The 23,375-nt window shown below is 43.6% G+C and overlaps 1 protein-coding gene across 2 annotated transcripts in view; it reads left to right on the top strand.

Moving 5' to 3' along the window:
- The window catches only part of alpk1 (alpha-kinase 1), a 118,748-nt gene that overhangs the window by 49,026 nt on the left and 46,347 nt on the right, over positions 1-23,375 (top strand). For both annotated transcript variants that reach the window (XM_067990971.1, XM_067990975.1), the window contains exon 4: positions 22,777-22,975. In XM_067990971.1, coding sequence (XP_067847072.1) covers positions 22,777-22,975 — 199 coding nt within the window. The remainder of the gene's footprint in view (positions 1-22,776; positions 22,976-23,375) is intronic.

Raw genomic sequence — 23,375 nt, 5'->3', positions numbered from 1 at the left:
CTCTCCACTGACTTCAATCGATAGTAAAATCGGGCGGGGTGTAAACCCAGAGTTGGTCCCGACCCTGTCAGTTTCTTGACGTTCTGGCTAGGTTAAAATTGACCCCAATTTCTAACCACTTTTCCACTATCTTAAGGCATCAAATTCTTCCACAAATATAAATCCATTTTAAAAAATCTCCCAATATCACTTTAATAACTCATGAAATGACTCTTATCAACAACAGTGAAGGAGGTTCACTTTCAGGCATTACAGCCTCTGAAAGTAATCAGCATTCACCAACCGCCTTCTCATAGAATACTGTAAAAATTTTAATTTTATTGATCAACAAATTGTTTTACAAAGTTGCTCTCTAACATACGGTTCTCGAACAACTGGCCACAGCTCCAAGGTAAACCTGCTGGAATTCGCTCCAGTTGGCTGCTGAAAAGACCTGTCGTTTATTTTAACTGGATCTTTCCCAATGGTCAGTCTTGGCAAATACAGGTTTACCTTGAGGTTACAGCTGGCCATGCAAGAATCATACAGTGGGGACTGTCGGTGCCAGCACGGTCTTGCATAGTATTAAAACAATTTCAGAGTGATGGTTTTGAAAGTGTCCTCTCTCTGGTCTGTAAGACTCCTGCATGAAATGACTTGGGGCAGTCTTAATCCAGTCGCCCACATTTTTGACACTAAGAGTTGAATTTCCGCAGAGTTTCTCCCGTTCTTCCGCTGTAACTTCGGCAGAAGGACTGCGGAAACCCTGGGAAAACAGCCGCTTTTCATAGAATCATAGAAGTTACAACATGGAAACAGGCCCTTCGGCCCAACATGTCCATGTCGCCCAGTTTATACCACTAAGCTAGTCCCAATTGCCTGCACTTGGCCCATATCCCTCTATACCCATCTTACCCATGTAACTGTCCAAATGCTTTTTAAAAGACAAAATTGTACCCGCCTCGACTACTGCCTCTGGCAGCTCGTTCCAGACACTCACCACCCTTTGAGTGAAAAAATTGCCCCTCTGGACCCTTTTGTATCTCTCCCCTCTCACCTTAAATCTATGTCCCCTCGTTATAGACTCCCCTACCTTTGGGAAAAGATTTTGACTATCTACCTTATCTATGCCCCTCATTATTTTATAGACTTCTATAAGATCACCCCTAAACAACCTTCTCTACAGGGAAAAAAGTCCCAGTCTATCTAACCTCTCCCTATAAGTCAAACCATCAAGTCCCGGTAGCATCCTAGTAAATCTTTTCTGCACTCTTTCTAGTTTAATAATATCCTTTCTATAATAGGGTGACCAGAACTGTACACAGTATTCCAAGTGTGGCCTTACTAATGTCTTGTACAACTTCAACAAGACATCCCAACTCCTGTATTCAATGTTCTGACCAATGAAACCAAGCATGCTGAATGCCTTCTTCACCACCCTATCCACCTGTGACTCCACTTTCAAAGAGCTATGAACCTGTACTCCTAGATTTCTTTGTTCTATAACTCTCCCCAACGCCCTACCATTAACGGAGTAGGTCCTGGCCCGATTCGATCTACCAAAATGCATCACCTCACATTTATCTATATTAAACTCCATCTGCCATTCATCGGCCCACTGGCCCAATTTATCAAGGTCCCGTTGCAATCCTAGATAACCTTCTTCACTGTCCACAATGCCATCAATCTTGGTGTCATCTGCAAACTTACTAACCATGCCTCCTAAATTCTCATCCAAATCATTAATATAAATAACAAATAACAGCGGACCCAGCACCGATCCCTGAGGCACACCGCTGGACACAGGCATCCAGTTTGAAAAACAACCCTCTACAACCACCCTCTGTCTTCTGTCGTCAAGCCAATTTTGTATCCAATTGGCTACCTCACCTTGGGTCCCATGAGATTTAACCTTATGTAACAACCTATCATGCGGTACCTTGTCAAAGGCTTTGCTGAAGTCCATGTAGACCACGTCTACTGCACAGCCCTCATCTATCTTCTTGGTTACCCCTTCAAAAAACTCAATCAAATTCGTGAGACATGATTTTCCTCTCACAAAACCATGCTGACTGTTCCTAATTAGTCCCTGCCTCTCCAAATGCCTGTAGATCCTGTCCCTCAGAATACCCTCTAACAACTTACCCACTACAGATGTCAGGCTCACCGGTCTGTAGTTCCCAGGCTTTTCCCTGCCGCCCTTCTTAAACAAAGGCACAACATTTGCTACCCTCCAATCTTCAGGCACCTCACCTGTAGCTGTCGATGATTCAAATATCTCTGCTAGGGGACCCGCAATTTCCTCCCTAACCTCCCATAACGTCCTGGGATACATTTCATCAGGTCCCGGAGATTTATCTACCTTGATGCGCGTTAAGACTTCCAGCACCTCCCTCTCTGTAATATGTACACTCCTCAAGACATCACTATTTATTTCCCCAAGTTCCCTAACATCCATGACTTTCTCAACCGTAAATACCGATGTGAAATATTCATTCAGGATCTCACCCATCTCTTGTGGTTCCGCACATAGATGACCTTGTTGATCCTTAAGAGGCCCTACTCTCTCCCTAGTTACTCTTTTGCCCTTTATGTATTTGTAGAAGCTCTTTGGATTCTCCTTTGCCTTATCTGCCAAAGCAATCTCATGTCCCCTTTTTGCCCTCCTGATTTCTCTCTTAACTCTACTCCGGCAATCTCTATACTCTTCAAGGGATCCACTTGATCCCAGCTGCCTATGCATGTCATATGCCTCCTTCTTCTTTTTGACTAGGGCCTCAATCTCCCGAGTCATCCAAGGTTCCCTACATCTACCAGCCTTGCCCTTCACTTTATAAGGAATGTGCTTACCCTGAACCCTGGTTAACACACTTTTGAAAGCCTCCCACTTACCCAGACGTCCCTTTGCCTGCCAACAGACTCTCCCAATCAACTTCTGAAAGTTCCTGTCTAATACCATCAAAATTGACCTTTCCCCAATTTAGAATTTTAACTTTTGGGCCAGACCTATCATTCTCCATAGCTATCTTAAAACTAATGGAATTATGATCACTGGTCCCAAAGTGATCCCTCACTAACACTTCTGTCACCTGCCCTTCCTTATTTCCCAAGAGGAGGTCAAGTTTTGCCCCCTCTCTAGTTGGGCCATCCACATACTGAATGAGAAATTCCTCCTGAATACACTCAACAAATTTCTCTCCATCCAAGCCCCTAATGCTATGGCTGTCCCAGTCAATGTTGGGAAAGTTAAAGTCCCCTACTATTACCACCCTATTTTTCTTGCAGCTGTCTGTAATCTCCTTACATATTTGCTCCTCAATTTCCTGTTGACTATTTGGGGGTCTGTAGTACAATCCTATCAAAGTGATCTCTCCCTTCTTATTTTTCAGTTCTACCCATATAGACTCAGTGGGCGAACCCTCGGATATATCCCCTCTCACTACTGCCGTGATGTTCTCCCTAATCAAGAACGCAACTCCTCCTCCTCTCTTACCTCCTGCTCTATCTTTCCTATAGCATCTGTACCCTGGAACATTGAGCTGCCAGTCCTGCCCCTCCCTTAGCCATGTTTCAGTAATAGCTATAACATCCCAGTCCCATGTACCCATCCATGCCCTGAGTTCATCTGCCTTGCCCATCAGACTTCTTGCATTGAAATAAATGCAGTTTAATCTAGACTTCTCTTGGTCTTTGCCCTGCTTTCTCAGACCATCTGTCCGGTCATGTTCTGTACACTCTCCCTTACTGCCTTTTGTTTCTGTCACCACTTTACTTCCCACTGACTTCCTGCATCGGTTCCCATCCCCCTGCCACATTAGTTTAAACCCTCCCCAACAGCACCAGCAAACACTCCCCCTAGGATATTGGTTTTCTGGGACTTCCACAGCTCTCCTCCCAAAGTTACGGCAGACGATCAGGAGAACCCCTACGGAAATTTCCCCCCCAAGTTGGCAATCTCACTCAGAGATAATAAGAATGGCTGGTGTAGGAAGAAGAATAGTTCACATTAGTGCAATAAGAAGGTGCTCTTCTAAGATTGGGAGTTGCAATACAATGTTGGGCAGAAGGCTTCTTTCAATTCAAAAAATCTACCCATTAATGATTGTTAAGTTTGAAATACTGGACAATTCCTTCCAAGTCACACACCATCCCGACTTGGAAATATATCGCCATTCCTTCATCGTCACTGGATAAAAATCCTGGAACCCCCTACCTAATAGCATTGTGGGAGAACCTTCACCACACGGACTGCAGCGGTTCAAGAAAGCGGCTCACCACCACCTTCTCAAGGGCAATTAGGGTTGGGCAATAAATTTGGGCCTTAACAGTGATGCCCACATCCCATGAATGAATGAAAAAAAATTGGGTCTACCTCACAGAAAAATACTACCTGAAAAGAAGCTTTAATTTCACAGATTATTTTAATAATTTCATACATCAGGGCCTTTACTTGATCGCGTTAGAGCAAGATCTATACTTCGCATATATATGGTGTTTTTAACGTAGAAAAATGTCTTGCGGTGGTTCACAGAGGGTGAAGAAAACATATGCTGAGCCAAAAAAAACTTATTAGGAGGGGTGACCAAAAGTATGGTAGTAAGGTCAAAGAGGAGAGTTTTAGGGAGGTTCTTAAAAGAAGAGAGGGAGGTGAAAAGGTTTAGGGAGGGAATTCCTGAGCATGGGGCCAAGAAGGCTCTGCCACCAAAGGTGGGGTGAAGGAAGGGGGAATGGCAAAAAGGCCAGTATCAGAGAATGGTGAGTTGGGGAGATTTGTAGGCTGGAGGAATCTATGGAGACAAGGAAGAATGAGGCCATGGAGGGATTTAAAAGCAAAGACAAAAATGTTAAACTTGAAGCATTGGATGAGCGGAAACCAATGTAGGTCAGCGAGGACAGGGGTGATGAGTAAGCGTAACTTGGTGTGGGATAGGATGCCAGCAGCAGAGTTTTGAATGAGCTGTGGTTTATGGAGGGTGGAGGATGGGAGGCCAGCAAGCAGAGCTTTGGAGTAGCTGAGTCAGGAGGTGATGACACATGTATATGAGGGTTTCAGCAGTGGATGCACTGAGGTAAGGGCAGAGGTGGGTGATTTGAACAGAGTTGAACGCAGGCAATCTTTGTGAGGGAGAGGATATGGAGTTGGAAACTCAACTTAGGGCCAAACAGGACACTAAGGATGCAAACAATCTGGTTCAGCCAGAGACTGTGGCCAGTAGGTAGTGGAATTGGTGGCGTGGGTATGGAGTTTATGGTGAGGGCCAAAGACAATGGGGTAAAGAATGTTTGGGTTGGGGGCGGATGGGCAGTGAAAATGCCAAGTTTTCGGAGCGGGACCGCATCCCAGCTCCAACACGCCCACTTCTGGGTCTAACCCAGGCAGATTTGTCTGCGTGTGGAGAGCAGACATCAGTAATTTCCGTCCCCACTTGAAGCCAGCAGGCCGATACTTAAAGGGGTAATGTATCTCATTGAGATATTTGAGGTGTTTTGGACAATTACAGTGAATTTAACCATACCTGTTCGGGTTTCCCATTGCCTCCGAATCACGTCAAGTGAAAGCAGGCGGGAAGGGCCGGATCCATGAGGTGAGAGCCTTTATTGCACTGCTTGTGGCTCGAAGGAGCAGGAGTGCTTCATCCAGGCCCAACGAGCTCACCTGGCCAACAGGACCCCCACGATAAGCCAGCCCTGCTCCCTGATCCAGGGTGGCGGCTGTCCCCCCTCCCCCCCCCCCAATCCACGGTGGCGGCTGTCCCCCCCCCCCCCCCCCCGATCCACGGTGGCGGCTGTCTCCACACACCCCCACCCCCCCCCCCCCCCGCAATGTCATCCACGTCCTCTCACCTTCCCTCCGCACCTCCGATTTTTTCAAAGCCCGATGATCTCTCTCTCCCTCCCGCTCCCTCTCTGATGTGCAGCTCCTTTCACTGCCGAAAGCCTGTCAATCAGGCTGGCTGCAGAGCGTGAAACCTGGAAGTGCCATTGATGGCTCCCCCCCCCACCCCACCCCACCCCACCGGCTCCCTTCTTGGCTGGAAATTAAAATTTACCCCAATGGGTGTAATTTTAACCTAACCCCCCCCCCCCCCCACCTCCGGCTTCAATGGAAAATAAAATCTGCGGGGTGGGTGGGGGGAATGTAAAAAGGACGGCTGACCCATTCCCATCAGTTTCCCATTGGGCGGGTTAGATTACAATTATCATGAATGACAGTGGTCTCTCCAGTGTTTAGCTAGAGAAAGTTACACTCATCCAAGAGTAGAAGCTGGATAAGGAGTCTGATAGCACAGAGGCAGTGGAGGGGTTGAGAGGAATGGTGCAGAGGTAAAACTGGGTGTTATCAGCGTACATGTCAGCTGACTCTATGTCTGCGGATGTTGTCACCAAAGGGAAGCATGTAGATGAACAAGAGGAGGGAGCTAAGGATTGATCCTTGGGCGACTCTGAAGACATGTGCTAGAAATACCATGGCTATGATTGGATAGGAAAGAGTGGAACCCAGCAAGTGCTGTCCCACCAAGCTGGACACCAGGGCGAGGCATTAGAGAAGAATGCTGTTGTCGATCTTGTCAACGTCTGCAGAGAAGTGAAGGAGAATGAGGATTGATAGTACACCATAGTCACAGTCACAAAGAAACTGCAAGCTATTAGAACCATCAGTGAGATACGATAAATATCTGCACAAGATTGTTGGTTGTTAGATATCGTTAGGGTCATAAATGGAGATAATTTATTGAATCTCACTGCTGGGCATGACTTACTCTACTTAATATCCTCGTAATATGTTTTCAACTGAGCATAATAACGATTATAACAAATTTTATAGTTTTATTTGTTTATTTAGCCCACAGCCCAAAGCTGTCACTTTGTTCTTATAATGTCTGTGTATATAGTTTTTATTTCTGATGGTATATCTCCACACAAGTGTTCAAATGGAGGATACCGGATGATACCGGAAGATAAAGCAGCCCGCTTGATTGGCACCCTATCCACCACCCTAAACATTCACTCCCTTCACCACCGGCGCACTGTGGCTGCAGTGTGTACCATCCACAGGATGCACTGCAGCAACTCGCCAAGGCTTCTTCGACAGCACCTCCCAAACCCACGACCTCTACCACCTAGAAGGACAAGAGCAGCAGGCACGTGGGAACACCACCACCTGCACATTCCCCTCCAAGTCACAGACCATCCCGACTTGGAAATATATCACCGTTCCTTCATCGTCGCTGGGTCAAAATCCTGGAACTCCCTTCCTAACAGCACTGTGGGAGAACCGTCACCACACGGACTGCAGCGGTTCAAGAAAACGGCTCACCACCACCTTCTCAAGGGCAATTAGGGATGGGCAATAAATGCCAGCCTCGCCAGCGACGCCCACATCCCATGAACGAATAAAAAAAATATATATATATATTATGGAGGATATACTGGTGAGATGCAATTTAATATAGAGAACTTAACTGTTGTTTTTTAGGGCATTATTGAAAATCTAAATCAGGGTCTTCCCAATGACTAAGTGGGTGAATGTACCACAGGGTGTGATACTGAGCCACACATACCAGAAACATTCTGTGTTTAATCTCTGAACTGTGATGAGTCAGTTGATCTCAGCTACAGCTGGGCTAAAATCATCCAGTGTCCCTACGCTTGCCTGGTATTCGGAGAACCTAGCTGGCTATAGGCTGAGGAGAGGATCAGACTTGTCTTTGATGCTTCTTATAGTTAAATAGCTCCCAACACTCACTAGCTAGATTCTCACATGAAGAACGGTTACTAGAAGGAGGTACCAGAGGGCAGTTGGCAACCATGGAACTACCCCAGTAAGAGACAATGGCCCCGAAGCTCCATGGGTGATGATCCTGGTGGTTGCCCTCCAATATTGAACCCCTACTGGAGTTTGCGGGGTCAGATGGAGGGCACCTCATTTCCATGGGGCAGGTGGGCAGAGGTGCCACTTGAGGTGCTTCTTTGGAAACCATGCACTAGAAAACTAGAGCAGCCACTTGCTATGGGAAAGATGGTTGCTCCTAACTGAGTGAACTGATCCAATAGTAATTTTTTTTTAATTGTCCTCATCAGGGTTCAGGCCACTTGCGAAGGGATCGTTCCCTTCTGCCGCTGGCTTTCCCGGCTGGCAGCCGGACAGCCTGTCAATTTGGCCAGCTGCCGGGCAGGAAACAGAATTTTAAAAATGATAATGAGGTCCTCACCTGTGGGCCCATATATGCCCTTGGCAATGTCTGTAGGTTTCATCTTGCTCAATACCCTGGTACACCAGGGCCAGGAGAGGGAATTCCCAATTTATGGAGACCCTGGGGTCGATATTAATCCCCTCCACGACAGGCAGGAGAGGGCCGGGGTGGGGGGGTTAAAAATTTTAAATTGTGAAATGCGACCGTAACTCGCCCATGTGCGCCTGCCGCCATTTTTACGGCAGCAGGTTGCGTGGAATGCCCGTGTTGCATCTTGGAGAGGTGGGACACTTTGTGATAATATTTAAATCAGGCTCCCTCGGTGCAGTTGGAAGTCTGATTTAAATTTAAAGGTTGCTGGCCAGGTCTCCCAGGGGTCGGGAAACCCGGCAGTAAAATGGAGAAGGGAGCAGCTGAAGGTAAGTGCTTTTCAGAGCACTCCATGTGAGCCAGGAGGAGCAGGAGTACTCCCACCAGCCCCTCACGCAAACTTTCTGCTGATCACGGCCTCTCCTCGCTGCCGACCCCCCCTCCTTTCCACTCCCAATCCTGAGCCTCCTGGCCCAAGATCTGCCGACTTCCCCCATTTCGACCCCTGATCTTTCCCGATTGCCGGGGACCATTCCCTTCTGCCGCTGGATTTCTCGCCCGGTAGCCGGCCAGCCTGTCAATTTGGCCGGCTGCCGGGCGGGAAACGGAATTTTTTAAAAATGGTAACGAGGTCCTGCCGTTAAATTTGGAAGGACCTCCGCTCCCCAGGATTTCCAGGTTTCTACCCCCGCTACCCCGCTCCCTCCCCACCTCCCCGTAAATATCAGGGCCCCTGTTTCTGCCCCCACCCTGTCATTTTCTTTGTAAGAGCCGGACAGAAGTTTGGGTCTTCCCTGTTTCTTTGGGGGTTCCCCTGGTCTCCCACTGAATTTAAGGTGACAGATCGGTGGATATCCTGTGAAATATTGGGGCCTTTGCCTTCAGAAGTAGAAAGATAAAATTGGGAGATATTAGGAAATTATTAAAGAGAAAGAATTATTTCATTGAACAGTATTTTACATTTAAATTATGGAACCAAGCTGATAAGCATTTTAAGGTGTATAAGTGAATTTTTGAAGAAAAACTAATTTGAATAACAAGAATATGATGTCACCTGTATGAAACAGTCACACTGTTGAAATCCTTACATTTCTTATAAATAGACTTTAGTACAGACTTTTCATCAGAACACTTTAAAGTAGAAATGTTTCTAGCTCTTGTTGATAATTTAAAAAGTGGTAGTTTATTGCTTTACTGAGTCAGAAGAGTGGTAAGGCTGAATGCTTCAAGTGCATGTATGGATTAGTGAAATATGTTTTTAAAAGTCTATACATGTACTACATAGCATTTTGACTTTTGTTAAAAGGTTGTACGTCAAAACAATGACAACAGATAGGTATAGTCAGACAACAGTGATTTGCCATACCAGGTGCAGTAGGTCAAATGAGGGATTAACTACCCCTCATGTTTGCTGTTAAGTAAATTGGCAAATATCCAAATAAGGGCCAGTGTGAATTCAACCTTAGATTGAGTCTTAATTTATGCCAAATGCGATTCAAATCATTATTGGAGGAGGTTACAGTACAATTATTGTTGTACTAGCTGAGAATGGGGATAAACTGAGAACGGGGATAAGCTATTTTAAGATGCATGACTCAGACTAGTTTGGACTGATTTAAACCGATCCAGCTAAGAGCCAGAACTGAACTGTAAACCATAATAGGGCAGATTTTCCTGTCTCTCCCTGCCCCTGTGCTAGACAGGAGCTGCAGACCCGAAGTGCACTGCTCCCATTCAGCCCCTAGATTCTGAGATTTCCTGTCCCGGGCATTTAAATGGTCCAGGGATAGCCCCAGCGTTAACCAGCCTCCTGGCCAGTGCCAGCGGAGGGGACAGGAAAATCTAGGACAGCTGCAGGCTTCTTAGGACTGCCCTCTGGCAGGCCCTATTGCCAACAGAAAGGGCAAGAAATCAGGGGCCTCTGCAATCCTCTCAGGCCTGTGGTTGTGTCTGTGGTCCCTGTAATTGGGATTGGGAACTTAGAAGGTCCCAATTCCATCCAATGATCTTGGAGGGGGCTTAAACTATTTAACCTGGCCCTACCATGCAGTCTTTGGTTTGCCTCAGAACCCCCATGGACCCTCCGGTCGATAGCGGTCCCGTTGCAGGCCACAGCATCATGCTCTTTGGGCACCCCCCTCCTGAGATGCCCTGTCAACATTAGTTCCAGTGAATGAGGTAGGAAGCCAGGAATACCGCCTCTCCCCCATCTCATTAGAATACCTCCCACTGAAAGGCCTAGCCCTCTCCCCCACCTCCAGGAAAATGCCAGAAGTCCGGGACTATGTTAAAGCGGTAGAGACCTGGCCAGTGTTCCATGGGAGTAAAGGCCAGAAAAATCAGCCCTAATATTCCAGAAATAAATATACTGAACTTCACAAAATCAGATTTGTTCTGAATTCTAGCAGCACTATGCCCTTGTCCCAAGCCAATAACACTTCCTGAGATGTAAAATCCTGAAATACTAAATTGCAAAGAAGAGATTCAGGAGAAAGTGGGCAGAAGTGCAGAAATGGGCTAAATCATACTGCAGTAAACCACTACAGAATCCATAGGCAGGTCCATGAGAAATGAGTGTTGACATCTAGGAAGTGAAAAGGGGAAGGAAGTAGAAAGCAAGGGAAAATGCCCCCTTGCAGAATTCCAGATATTAGTACAGCAGATTAAAATGATACTGGTTTACTCGTCACTCTGGAGCAAGTCTTTCACTAATATTCCTCCCCTCTTGGTTTCTGCCCCTTTAGGGAACCAATCAGGGTTTTGCTATTTTAAAGTTTTCCTTAAACTTAAGGGCTCATTTCTCTTTAAGAATTTGGAGGGACACTGTTTGAAATGGTAATCCTTCCTGAGATGGGTTTCATTAATTTATGCCTCTCTTCATGATTCCACAATACTACAAACAATACTAACTTTCTCCAGTTTTTCACAATACTGTTGAAGTGCTTATTTTACTTCACAGCGATACAAACAGATGTAAACTTTTGCTAACAATTTAGAAAGTAATTCAGTAAGTTTGTCTTCACTGCAGCAATGAATAGTTGACGGGAAAAATGTCTAATTAGTGTAAGTGCAAATAATAGGGCCACTTGGATTTTTTCACCCTCTTTGAGGGCTACTTTTCCTCCAGATTCAAAGCCCTTTTGTTGGTGGAGTCACTCGCATTCAATTCTTTGTTCGGGAAATGATAATAAATGGAAGAAGGCTGAGAGAATGGATAAATCCAACTTGCATTTGAGCCTATGGCTTTGCGAGTTCCTTGATATTCAGCAATGTTTCTTACTGACCGTCCCTGTCAAACCGCAACTGGAACCATCGCTGGTCAATGTGAAGAAATGGGCTCGTGCAGGCCTTTTAGAATTGGCACATCATGTTTGTAAAATACAGTTTCTGTTTGTCAATTGGCACAAGATTATAGATAAAAATTGGATGAACAGCAGATGCTAGCAGATTTTTGGGTACCTTATTTTGTGGTATCCTGCTATGCACAAAATGGTTGCCACATTTGTCTACATAACAATGAGACGTTACAATTCAAAGTAAGCCATTGTATTAGAGATCTTAACTAGTGTTTAAACAGTTTATAAAATAACTGTATTTTTTTTAATAAAGCGACAGTTAAAATTTGCCTTTATTTTACATTGCGAAACTTGGTTTTATTAGACATTTAACAATTTTGTAGCTAAATAAAAAAAAAAGACCTGTATTTCCATAATGCCTTATTCACGGTTCTTGGAAACATACCAAAGCATTTCACAGACATTGGGAGTAAAAATTCCACTGTGCTGCTTCTGTGCAGCCCATAATTTTCTGATTTTGAATAGTGCCAATGGATCTTTCATGTCCATCTCAACAGGCATATGTACTCTTGGTTTGCTATCTTATTTGAAAAAAGGCACTTCCAACGATGCGACACTCACTCAGTGCTTCACTTAAGTATCAGCCCAGATTATGTGCTTAAAGAAAGAACTTTTTTTTCGTTCATGGGATGTGGGCGTCGCTGGTATGGCCAGCATTTATTGCCCATCCCTAATTGTCCTTGAGAAGGTGGCGGTGAGCCGCCTTCTTGAACCACTGCAGTCCGTGTGGTGAAGGTTCTCCCACCGTGCTGTTAGGTAGGGAGTTTGAGGATTTTGACCCAGTGACGATGAAGGAACGGCGATATATTTCCGAGTCGGGATGGTGTGTGACTTGGAGGGGAACATGCAGGCGGTGTTGTTCCCATGTGCCTGCTGCCCTTGTCCTTCTAGGTGGTAGAGGTTGCGTGTCTGGGAGGTGCTGTCGAAGAAGCCTTGGTGAGTTGCTGCAGTGCATCCTGTAGATGGTACACACTGCAGCCACCGTGTGCCGATGGTGAAGGGAGTGAATGTTTAGGGTGGTGGATAGGGTGCCAATCAAGTGGGCTGCATTTATGTAGCGCCTTTCACGTCCACAGTCCATCCCACAGTGCTTTACAGCCACTAAAGTACTTTTGAAGTGTAGGTGCAGTGTAGGCAAATGTGGCAGCCAATTTGCACACAGCAAGATCCCGCAAATAACAATGAGATAAATGACCAGATAATCTGATTTAGTGATGTTGGTTGAGACACAACTATTTTATGGCCATCTGAGCAGGCAGGTATGCCCTCAGTTTAACGTCCCATCCAAAAGGCAGCACCTCCAACAATGCAGCACTCCCTCAGTACTGCACTGAAGTATCAACCTAGATAATGAGCTTAATTCCTGGATCGGGGCTTAAACCTATGACTTTCTGACAGAGGCAAGAGAGCTGCCACTGACTATGGTGTTAAGGCGTAAGTTTAGAACTGGATCTTCAATTCACGACCTTCTGACTCAGAGGCAAAAGTGCTACGAACTGAGCTGAGGCGGCACTAAACGAAAGAAAGAAATCCACATTTTTTTTGTTACTAACTTTTTATTCAGTAACGAACAGAACTATATAAATATCTCTCTGCAGTCCATCATCAGTAACACAATGGGATGAATCTTGCCGGAAAAATAACATTGTGTTAACGACACACACCGTTATTAATGATTCTTTTGCCAATTACCTTAAATCTGTGCCCTCTGGTTACCGACCCTTCTGCCACTGGAAACAGTTTGTCCTTATTTACTCTATCAAAACCCTTCAGGATTTCAGGGGGTTAAGAGGTACGCCCTGAATTGTGAATCTCCAGAACTTGCCGGTTGATTTACGCCACTCTGCCATTGACTTCGCACAAACGGCATCTCACCTTTAGGCTCCCTTTTATTTTTAAGAACTTGCTAGATTTGCACATTAATTGCCCATTAAACTCACTGCAGAAAGTTAGGGCTGGAACTTAACAGCGTAAATACCTTTTTAACAATGTGATAATTGTTACTGTAATGCCAATCAACCTCTCTGGCCCAGAAAGGGAACAATTTAAACAATTCGATCTCATTCCTGCATGTATTAAATTGTTGTTAGAGATTTTTAAAATGTCAAATTTTAAATATTTACTTTTTCTTACTTTTCCTTTCTGTCCCTTTTTTCTCTCTCTCTTAATCCAATCTTTCTTTCCCACTTTATTTCTCTTTCTGTACCTGATTTGGCTCTAATTCACCCTCCTTCTCTGTCGTTCCTCTGTTTCTTTCTCAATCCTTAAATCATTGGTTAAGGAGAGACACTTGGTCCTGCCGTTCACTAAGGTCCCAGATGCAGCAAGTTACAGCACAAAACAATTTTGAGCTGAAGAAATCTAACTAAAGGCATACACCGCGACATGCCCCGCTCCAACAAAATCTGGGCCAATCACTCATTGCGGCTGGCAGTGTGGCACTTGCCCATCTGACCAGCACTGACCCTAATTAGCAATTTTTAGCTCCTGGACTGCAACATGAAGGCAGCCCCATTTAAATAATTTCAACAATCACAGGCTGCAAAGTGAATCAATCGGTGATTTAAAAGGACCATTAAACTACCCACAGTAGCAACACTGCATACCTATTGTACATCAGCAAACCCAGAGTCCACTGTTGTTATGGCAGTAATGGTGGAGAACCTAACAGATGAGCTTGTTCTGTCATTACCATCTTATTATAATACACCTACCTATATCTTGGGCAGACGTATCCGGCAGAAAACCCTGGAAGTGGCGGCACTCAGCAGGGAGCAGGTATAATGGCTCCCCGGCTGACTTCCCACACTAGCACTGCCCGAAATCGGTTTGTGACACCTCAGAAAATACAGGCCTAAGTGTTGGCAGGGTATTCAGCTGTGGTGGGGGATGGTACTAGAGCCAAATTGATCCTTAACATTCACACATGTGCACTTTTCAGCAGGAGTCATTGTATAGTAAACAAGAACGAGGACCCTGGCTGATTATACCCTTCAGTAGCCCAGAGGAGAGAAGGTTAAGGGACGATTTGATAGAGGTGTTCAAAGTCATGAAGCGTTTTGATAGAGTGAATAAGGAGAAACTGTTTCCAGTGGCAGAAGGGCCAGTAAGCAGAGGACAGAGATTTAAGGGAATTATCCAAAGAACCAGAGGCAACAAGAGGAAAAAAATAATTACACAGCAAGTTGTTATGATCTGGAATGAACTGCCTGACAGAGTGATGGAAGCAGATTCAATAATAACTTTCAAAAAGGAATTGGATAAATACTTGAAGGAGGAGTGGGACTAATTGGATAGCTCTTTCAAAGAGCTGGCACAGGCACAATGGGCCGAATGGCCTCCTTCTGTGTTGTATCATTCTATGATTCTAGGAGCTGAAGCCAATTGTAGCAGCTAACTTGAGACAGACCAGGCATTGAATATGGCACATTCCTGGTCTGTATAGCCCAATGCTGTACTAAGCAGTGCATTTACTTACCAAACCATGTGGGGATCACTATAAGCATGCATTTTTAATTATTTTACAAATCACTTTCAAACCAAAAGCCAAATTCACTATTTTGTTCATTTTAAAATGAATAGATTGATATCATGGGCAGATCATGATGAGATATGTTATTTGTAGCCCTACAGCATTCATAGACATATACAGAGATGTAAGTAGACAGTTACACAAGGACAGGAATAGGTGTTGATTTTCTGGCAGATAGCAATTGGACCGATTATATATTGGACACAAAGAGGAGAGTTGGGTGTTCAATGGCATGGGAGCTTGCTGTGGAGTTGAATACCTCCTGGCTTGTTTGGATTTGGAGAGATTGTGGGATGATTGGCTTTGCCACTGCTGAATATACATCTTCTCGGTGCTAGTAGGGACAACTGTGCAAACCTGCATATCGCAATAACCCTCACCTGCCAGAAAGCAGGTTAAGCACACTAGTGGGGGCCAAGGGGATAGTGAGACTGGTTGTGTTTCTTGTATCGTCCAAGACCTCTGTCCAGAAAATGAACTCCAGAATTCATGCCCATTTGGTCACGCAGTTTCTAGCGCTTATCCAGGTGACTTGGGAATGCAGATTGGTGAAGCTGGATTCTCCTCTGTGATCCTGCCTGAAATGTAGCTGGATAGCAGTGACGAATAAAGCAAAATCTGGTGGTGAAGCCTCCCACCGCCTCACCGCCCTGACCTGAATGTTCCTCCCCATACCTCTACCAAGATTGCCATTGGCCGCCTTTACCCCACCCGCTAAATGCAAACGCTGCATGGTCTGGGTCCCAGGCCGATTTTTCTCCGTTTATCCTAGTAACTGTCACTTCCTATGACTGCCATGGAAGGTGATAGTTGGCCTGGGGTGGAAGTAGTAATGGCCCCACGGTCAGGGAGTGGAGGGAGAGGGCCTAGTAGTGGCCTCCTCTCCCTCGATATACGCCCTCATAGCATTGATCTTCAGGGCTCTTCTTCCCCTTTAAATACCCGATTACATCTTCTGGTGCTGGAGCAGTGGTGTTTTGGGGCCAAGCACTGGCAGCTCCCTCTTGGCAGCAGGAATCTTGCCACGAACCCACTGTGTATAATTAATGACCCCTTACCTGGGGAAAAATATTGGGTTCGGGGGACAAGTATAATTTCTGCCCTTGCAATATTCTACCCTAAAGACAGAATCTCGCCCGTAATGTTTTCCATTTATAGCCCATTTTATTTGGTGAGTGCATACAAAGGAACAAGTCCCCTACTTTCTCTGAAATATGACGGGTATTGTGGCTGGCAGAATGGAATTTTCAAGCAGTCAATTAGTCACAAGTACATGTGCAGGATCACTGTCTATTAAAAGCGACAGATAATAATCTTCAGTAATAAGACTCCTGCACGTGGAGTCTGTAGGAGTAGATTTTGTACCTTTGTGCTTTCGCCACAGAATATCTTGTGATAGAAGCTCATGTTGGAAATTCTTTCAATGGGTCGGCACACCCAGAGTAGTCTTCTGCCCTCACCTCAATTCTCCATACTTGATCCCATTGTGTGATAACCTGCATCAGGAGCGCTAAAATGCAAAATCTAACCCCTCGACAGCTGCTCTGGAAAGCACAGTGAAGTAACATCAGGGAAGAGAATCTCCTTCAGTAAGTCCATTACACGGAACTTTTCTGGTCTTATAAATTAGTAATACTTGGAGCCACGAGCATTATAATTCCAACGTGCTCTTTCTTGGCACCCCAAGAGCACATATGGAAAAATTGACCATTCCCAGTCCTGCGATTTTCCGTCTGTTTAACTTTAATGGAGTAGATTTTCTGAATTTGTGCTTTCGTCACAGAGCGTTGTGCACTCCTGACATGCACCAAGAGTGGTGTACCAGAATTTTTATCCCATAGGGAAGTAAAGAACATCTCAGATAATATTCTTCACAAGACCAGCAAAGGAAGATTCCCATTCTATACAGCATATGTGCTGAAGGGGGTCCCCCATCATGCATCATTTCGGTGCATCTGCTCTATACTGGTCATCTGAAATGGATCTTTTCAGGGGCTGTCAAAAAATTCTTACAGATAAAGATTATTACTCCATCCAGTGTTGGTCAATGGGTTTACTTGTCTGGACGCTGTTGGTTTTGAAGGACGAGCTCTTCCAAGCTTTGACACATAAAAAATGCATCTGTGATACAACCAGCTCATTGTTTACATTCTGGGCTTTCGATTGGCTGGAAAATAAGTCTTTAAAGACAACTTTCAGCCAATGAAGCATTTTTTAAGAGAATTGTAAGTCATAAAAAAAGAAACAAACAAGTAAGTTGAAGGTTCAAAGCTTAGATTTTCAAAGAAAAATGTACGATAGGTTTGATTAGATTAAAAAATGTAAAATTAAAGTTAAAAAAGGACAACAAAGCAAGCAAAATTGAAGTGTTTACAATTATTATTTTTAGTTAAAATATGTTTTTAAATCTTTATTTTTGTAGTTTAGAGTTAATACTGTGTTAAAACATTCTGCAGTTTTGATGAGTTTTATTACTGTAATATTAGTTCTTACTTCATTGTCAATGTGTGAGCCAAAAGCAAACAAACCTGCTTGTCCCAGGGAATCAGGAGTTTCCTTGGATCTGCCAGCAACCTAAGGGTTAAATTATTGGAGCCCAGGTAGGAACTCTGAGTGATTACTTAGCAGTGGAGTTACCCACTCCTTTAATTGGAGGCCATTTGTGACTGGTCTACTGAATAAAAATATCTTCTCTCTAACTACCAACAGATATAAAAGTAGCATGACTAGGAAAGAATATGTGTGAAAATTTCTTGTAAAGTATGTTGTATGAAACATTATTTGCCTTTAATGTGGAATGTCATCTGCTTCTAACTCTGTCTAGTTTTAAGATTCAAGAGTATTAATGAAAAAATTAAACTGTTGTAACTGAGAGCAACTTTTTAGCAATTATAACACATTCTCAATGAAAACCTCAACTATTTATTGATAAATATGTCTATAGCTCCAATATAGAGGGGTGCAAGATTAACATTTTGTTTTTATTAATTAATAAAGCCAAATGTTACCTGGCAACATTCTTTAGATAAACCATTTAAATCATTTTTTTTAGAGAATAGTTTACATAACATCATTCTCGATATAAAGTATAGAAACTCTTTAATCAATGTTTGGGTGATAGATAAAATGCTTGTGTGAGGCAAGACGCAAAGTGAAATTCATGCTAAAAGATGACAGTGGATGTGAATTCTTGGCTAAATTAGTAATCGAGCTAAAGGGTATCTGCCTGTGGGGACCGGTGGTGGATTGAAGCTTGAAGAGGAGGTTATTCACATGGACCAAAAGAAGGAGGAATGAGTTGCCACTGACACAATAGCTTAAAAGAGACAGGCATGGGGCGCACTGAACAAAGTAGGAACAACGCATTTCCAAATGATTCAATGCAGATATGAAGTAATTATCGTATTTACTGTGTGGAGTTTAATTTTGTCACAGGCAGCTGAATTTGGAGGGCTATTTACATTATTATTTATGACTTGTATTGTTTGGTCTGCTTTTTAACTAATTTAGAAAAGCATGTATATTCCAAACCTAGATCAAATAAGGATGTTAATCTTTCACTGCCAATTTCACACCTAATTCTACATTATTCTTCTTACTGGCTGCTTCAACTCTTAACCCGTGTACCATTGAGATTGCCTTTGACTTTATTTCATTGATTGGGCTGTTAAACATTTTGATAACGAGTGTGAAAAAGGGAGAGAAGTAACAAGTGAGAAACATTATACACTGTTAAACAGAGCTGGACAATAGCTTTCAAACAAATCATTTCTGTATAGAATTCCAGTTACATGGCATCAATTACCATGTAAAGGTTAATGCTGATATTTCTGTAACCTAAATATAACCTCAAAGCAGCATTCTCCAGATAACAGCATCTACTGTCATCATCCCTCTCACTCAATGATAACTCACTTTGTTATAAAACATTAACCACATAAAAATTCTGAACATTTGCTAATTCAGCTCCTTGTACTAAATAGTGGCCAATTTAGGGAAACGTTATAATATAAAATGCTGAATTGGTGGTACTCATCAGGGTAGATTTTCGTTTTAACTTCCTGAGCAGTAATCTGGTGGCAGATTGCCCACCCTTTATCGAACCCACCTAATTTTCACTCCCTTCGTCGTATTGTATCTTCACACTCTTCCCTGCCATAAGGTTACACGTGCCTTGGCATTATCTTTGTATTTGGCGAGGTCAGTAGCATTACAGGACTCAGACAAGAGTTGGCAGCGGAGCAGATGATCCGTAGTTTGTGGCTGATCACTGAGTTATTCACATTGTAACCCCATTTCTGCATCACTACTTTTGAAGGACCAGTACTAGTGCGTAAGCAGTTGAGGCATTGCCAGATTGGCCACGGTTCAGAGGCTCCTGCTGGGAAATGTTCAACACGTTCGATATCCAGACGATGCGCCTTATTCTGTAGATGTGTTCTCCAGGCGTTTATTCTCCACTGTTTCACACTGGATTCGAGAGGGTTGACAGAGTGCAGGAAACTGCGTCTCTACTTCAGTCTACTCTGAGCAGGATGATGCTGGAACAATGGATGGATAGGGTCGTTAGATGAGCATCCTCCATCGTAAGGCCACACTTGGAATACTGTGTACAGTTCTGGTCACCCTATTATAGAAAGGATATTATTAAACTAGAAAGAGTGCAGAAAAGATTTACTAGGATGCTACCGGGACTTGATGGGTTGACTTATAGGGAGAGGTTGGATAGACTGAGACTTTTTTCCCTGGAGAGTAGGAGGTTTGGGGGTGATCTTATAGAAGTCTATAAAATAATGAGGGGCATAGATAAGGTAGATAGTCAAAATCTTTTCCCAAAGGTAGGGGAGTCTATAATGAGGGGGCATAGATTTAAGGTGAGAGGGGAGAGACACAAAAGGGTCCAGAGGGGCAATTTTTTCACTCAAAGGGTGGTGAGTGTCTGGAACGAGCTGCAGAGGCAGTAGTAGAGGCAGGTACAATTTTGTCTTTTAAAAAGCATTTGGACAGTTACATGGGTAAGATGGGTATAGAGGGATATGGGCCAAGTGCAGGCAATTGGGACTAGCTTAGTGGTATAAACTGGGCGACATGGACATGTTGGGCCGAAGGACCTGATTCCATGTCGTAAACTTCTATGATTCTATGATTCTCTATTAAAGGCCTTCTGCACAAGTATGCGGTGATTAACAATGTCGTAGGCAGCTAACAGGTCAACAAAGACAGCTCCAGTTATTAGGCCTTACTCAAATCCATCTTCAAAATGCAGGGTCAGATTAAGTAGTTGGCTCGTCCAGGAATTTCCAAGAGCAGAAATCTGGGAGAGATTAGAAAAAGGAAAATGTAAACGTTTAAAGCTCATACAGTTTCATGATAGGTCCGAGTGTGGCCCTTGAGCAAAGCTTTGATGAGGATTGTAGTCCTTAATAAATGATAGTGCATATCCTTGTGTTAGATTAAGGTAATTTCTCACATGGTGTTCGTGAACTTGGTAGGGCAGGAAAGAGAATGGGAATCGGTCCACAATGCCTTTGTGTATCCTTTTATTGACTGGCTGCAGGCACTGGCAAACAGCAAGAAACAGATTGCCTGTCCATTGTCTGATTATAGCTATGAATGAAGGTGTTATATTAATACGTTGTAGGCATCCAGGTCACAGTCTTACAGCTGATCCCCATATCCCTTGATTCCCTTAGAGTCCAAAAATCTATCAATCTCTTTATAGGTACCAACAATTCAAAGTCTTAAAACACAGGGCACAGCTTGTTCTAACCTGTATGCGAAGCCCAGGTCCAAGAGTATAATGTGAGAAGCCATGGAATCTCAACAAGATGGGTACAGTAGCATAGTGGTCATCTTACTGGACTGGTAATCCAGAGGCCTGGACTAATAATCTGGAGTCATGAGTTCATATCCCACCATGGTAGCTGGGGAATTTAAATTCAATTAATTAATTAATTAAATAAAATCTGGAATTTAAAAAAACTTGCATCAGTAATGGTAGCAATGAAACTACTGGATTGTCATAAAAACCCATCTGGTTCATTAATGCCCTTTAGGGAAGGAAACCTGCTGTCCTTACTCAGTCTGGTCTGTATGTGACTCCAGACCCACAGCAATGTGGTTGATTCTTAATCACCCTCTGAAATGGCCTAGCAAGCCACTCAGTCAAGAAGGCAGCTCACCACCACCTTCTCAAGGGCAATTAGGGATGGGCAATAAATGCTTGCCAGTGACACCCACATCCTATGAACGAATTTAAAAAAACCTCCACTGCACTGAGATTGTGCCAGTACTAAAATGTGATATGTTTATCAGGTCTTGTGCATTCACCCTCTTGGTGTCCATTTTTTACTTACACCTCTGGAAAGTACCTTGGGATCTTTTCCTATGTTAAAGGCACTGTATAAATGCAAGTTGTTGTTGTACTAGTAATAGTAATATTACTATTTTTTATAATTGTAAAAATTCTGCCGAGCACAGCACCTGAACAGTCAGGCAGTGAATGAAAAAGTCTCTCCTTTTTTCATTTATATTTTATATGTATAATTTTGTACTGACTTTAAAAATACAAATAGCAACATTGGGTGCTTTTTGCACAAAAACAGCTCTGAAATCACTGAAAAGCCGGGTTTACAAACCGTCCAGCTTTTCACTGGAATGTGTGGTAATTTTGACATGGTGAACTGGACAACAAAAGCCTGATTATTAAATAGGAGTAAATTTTTCCTCTCATGTGTCTGGTGATCAGAAGTAATTATTACAATTGTTAAAGTCATTGCCAGAAATGTGAACATCATCCATATCCCTGCCCTTGTCATGTCTCTGCTCTGCCCCTCTTGTTTCCCCATTGGACTTGGCTGAAGGTGGCCATCGTAAGTGTACTTAAAAATTAATCCATTTAATAATCAACATGTGTTGGTTCGGTAGGCCTCATTTTGTACGTTGCCACCACCACTAATTATTGAGCAGTCCACCACTCTTCTGAGACTCTGCCCGAATAGTCATTCACAGCCCAGATAATCCAGATAGCATTGAAAACAGGCAAAGTGTAAACTGGTTGTTGACCTATGTCTCTGTAAATTCATACACAGAGGGTAATTTTGACTTTAGGCATTAGTGTAACACAGGTGCTATCGGATCAGCCGCCTGTTATACATCTCTCAATGGAAATGAAAATCGGAGCGATGTATGACGGGCGACTGATCCGATATCACCCGTGTTACACCATCGCCCAAAGTCAAAATTAACCCCAATGTAATTTCTATTGTTCTTTCTATTTCTATGGCTAAATTCCAATTATGGATAGGGCATTTTGTTCTGGGTGGGGGAGGGATGGCATTCCACTAAATATAGTCTCATCTTGTCTTCCATATGATACCTGTGTTGTATCATTAATCTTTTTTAACATTGTGACAGGGTCTCTTGTGCCTTAAAAGTTTTCTCTCAATAGCTGTTTGCTATCATACTATCTTACCGTTCAGATAAATCTGCAATGCATCACAAGTGCAGCGGTGAAGGGTTGCATTCTTGTGTACACAATGCTGATGATTGGATTTTTTTATTTTTTATATTTTCTATGTATCTGTACTGAAGAGATTTTTTACTTAAAACTCTTTCTCCGCAGGTCTTTCTGAAAGCCTCCATCTCAGTTGGTGACTATGCTTCTGCAGCTGCCACAGTCTTTTTGATTGACAGGTTTCTGTACTGGGTCGATGCATCCAGCAAACTTCTGCAGGTTGCCAAGGGCCTGCACAAGCGTCGCCTTGAAATACCAATTGCGCCACAGGTGGTTGTTCGCCAGGCCCGAGTCTCTGTAAATTCAGGTGACGTAACTCCTGTTGATCTTTCTCTGTTTCCGTGGCTAAACTCCAATTAACAAGTACTTGACTAATCGAGAGTACATTTTGTTCTATTTGAGATGGGGAGGGGAGGGGGGGAGAGAATGACATTCCACTGAGCATAGTGCCATCTTTTCAAACCCACTGCTGACCCTTTGAACAGACACAAAGGCCCAGAAAGAAAGGGATTTAGAGCCAAAAGGGTAGAGTGATTGTGAATGGGTGTGGAAAATACTAATTGGTGGCTTTGTTCCCTCATAAATGTACCCTGGCGATTTCAAACGAGAGATGTCTGAATTGCTATACTTCTGATCAAGAGTTTAATAAAACAGATTAGTATTCTGTCAGTTTTTCCCTATCTCTTTCATCACATCCACTTTTTTCA

This window comes from Heptranchias perlo, chromosome 1 (assembly GCF_035084215.1).
Source record: "Heptranchias perlo isolate sHepPer1 chromosome 1, sHepPer1.hap1, whole genome shotgun sequence".
Taxonomy (NCBI): domain Eukaryota; kingdom Metazoa; phylum Chordata; class Chondrichthyes; order Hexanchiformes; family Hexanchidae; genus Heptranchias; species Heptranchias perlo.
The sequence above is the reverse complement of the archived record's forward strand: the minus strand, read 5'-3'. Positions and strand labels throughout refer to the sequence as shown.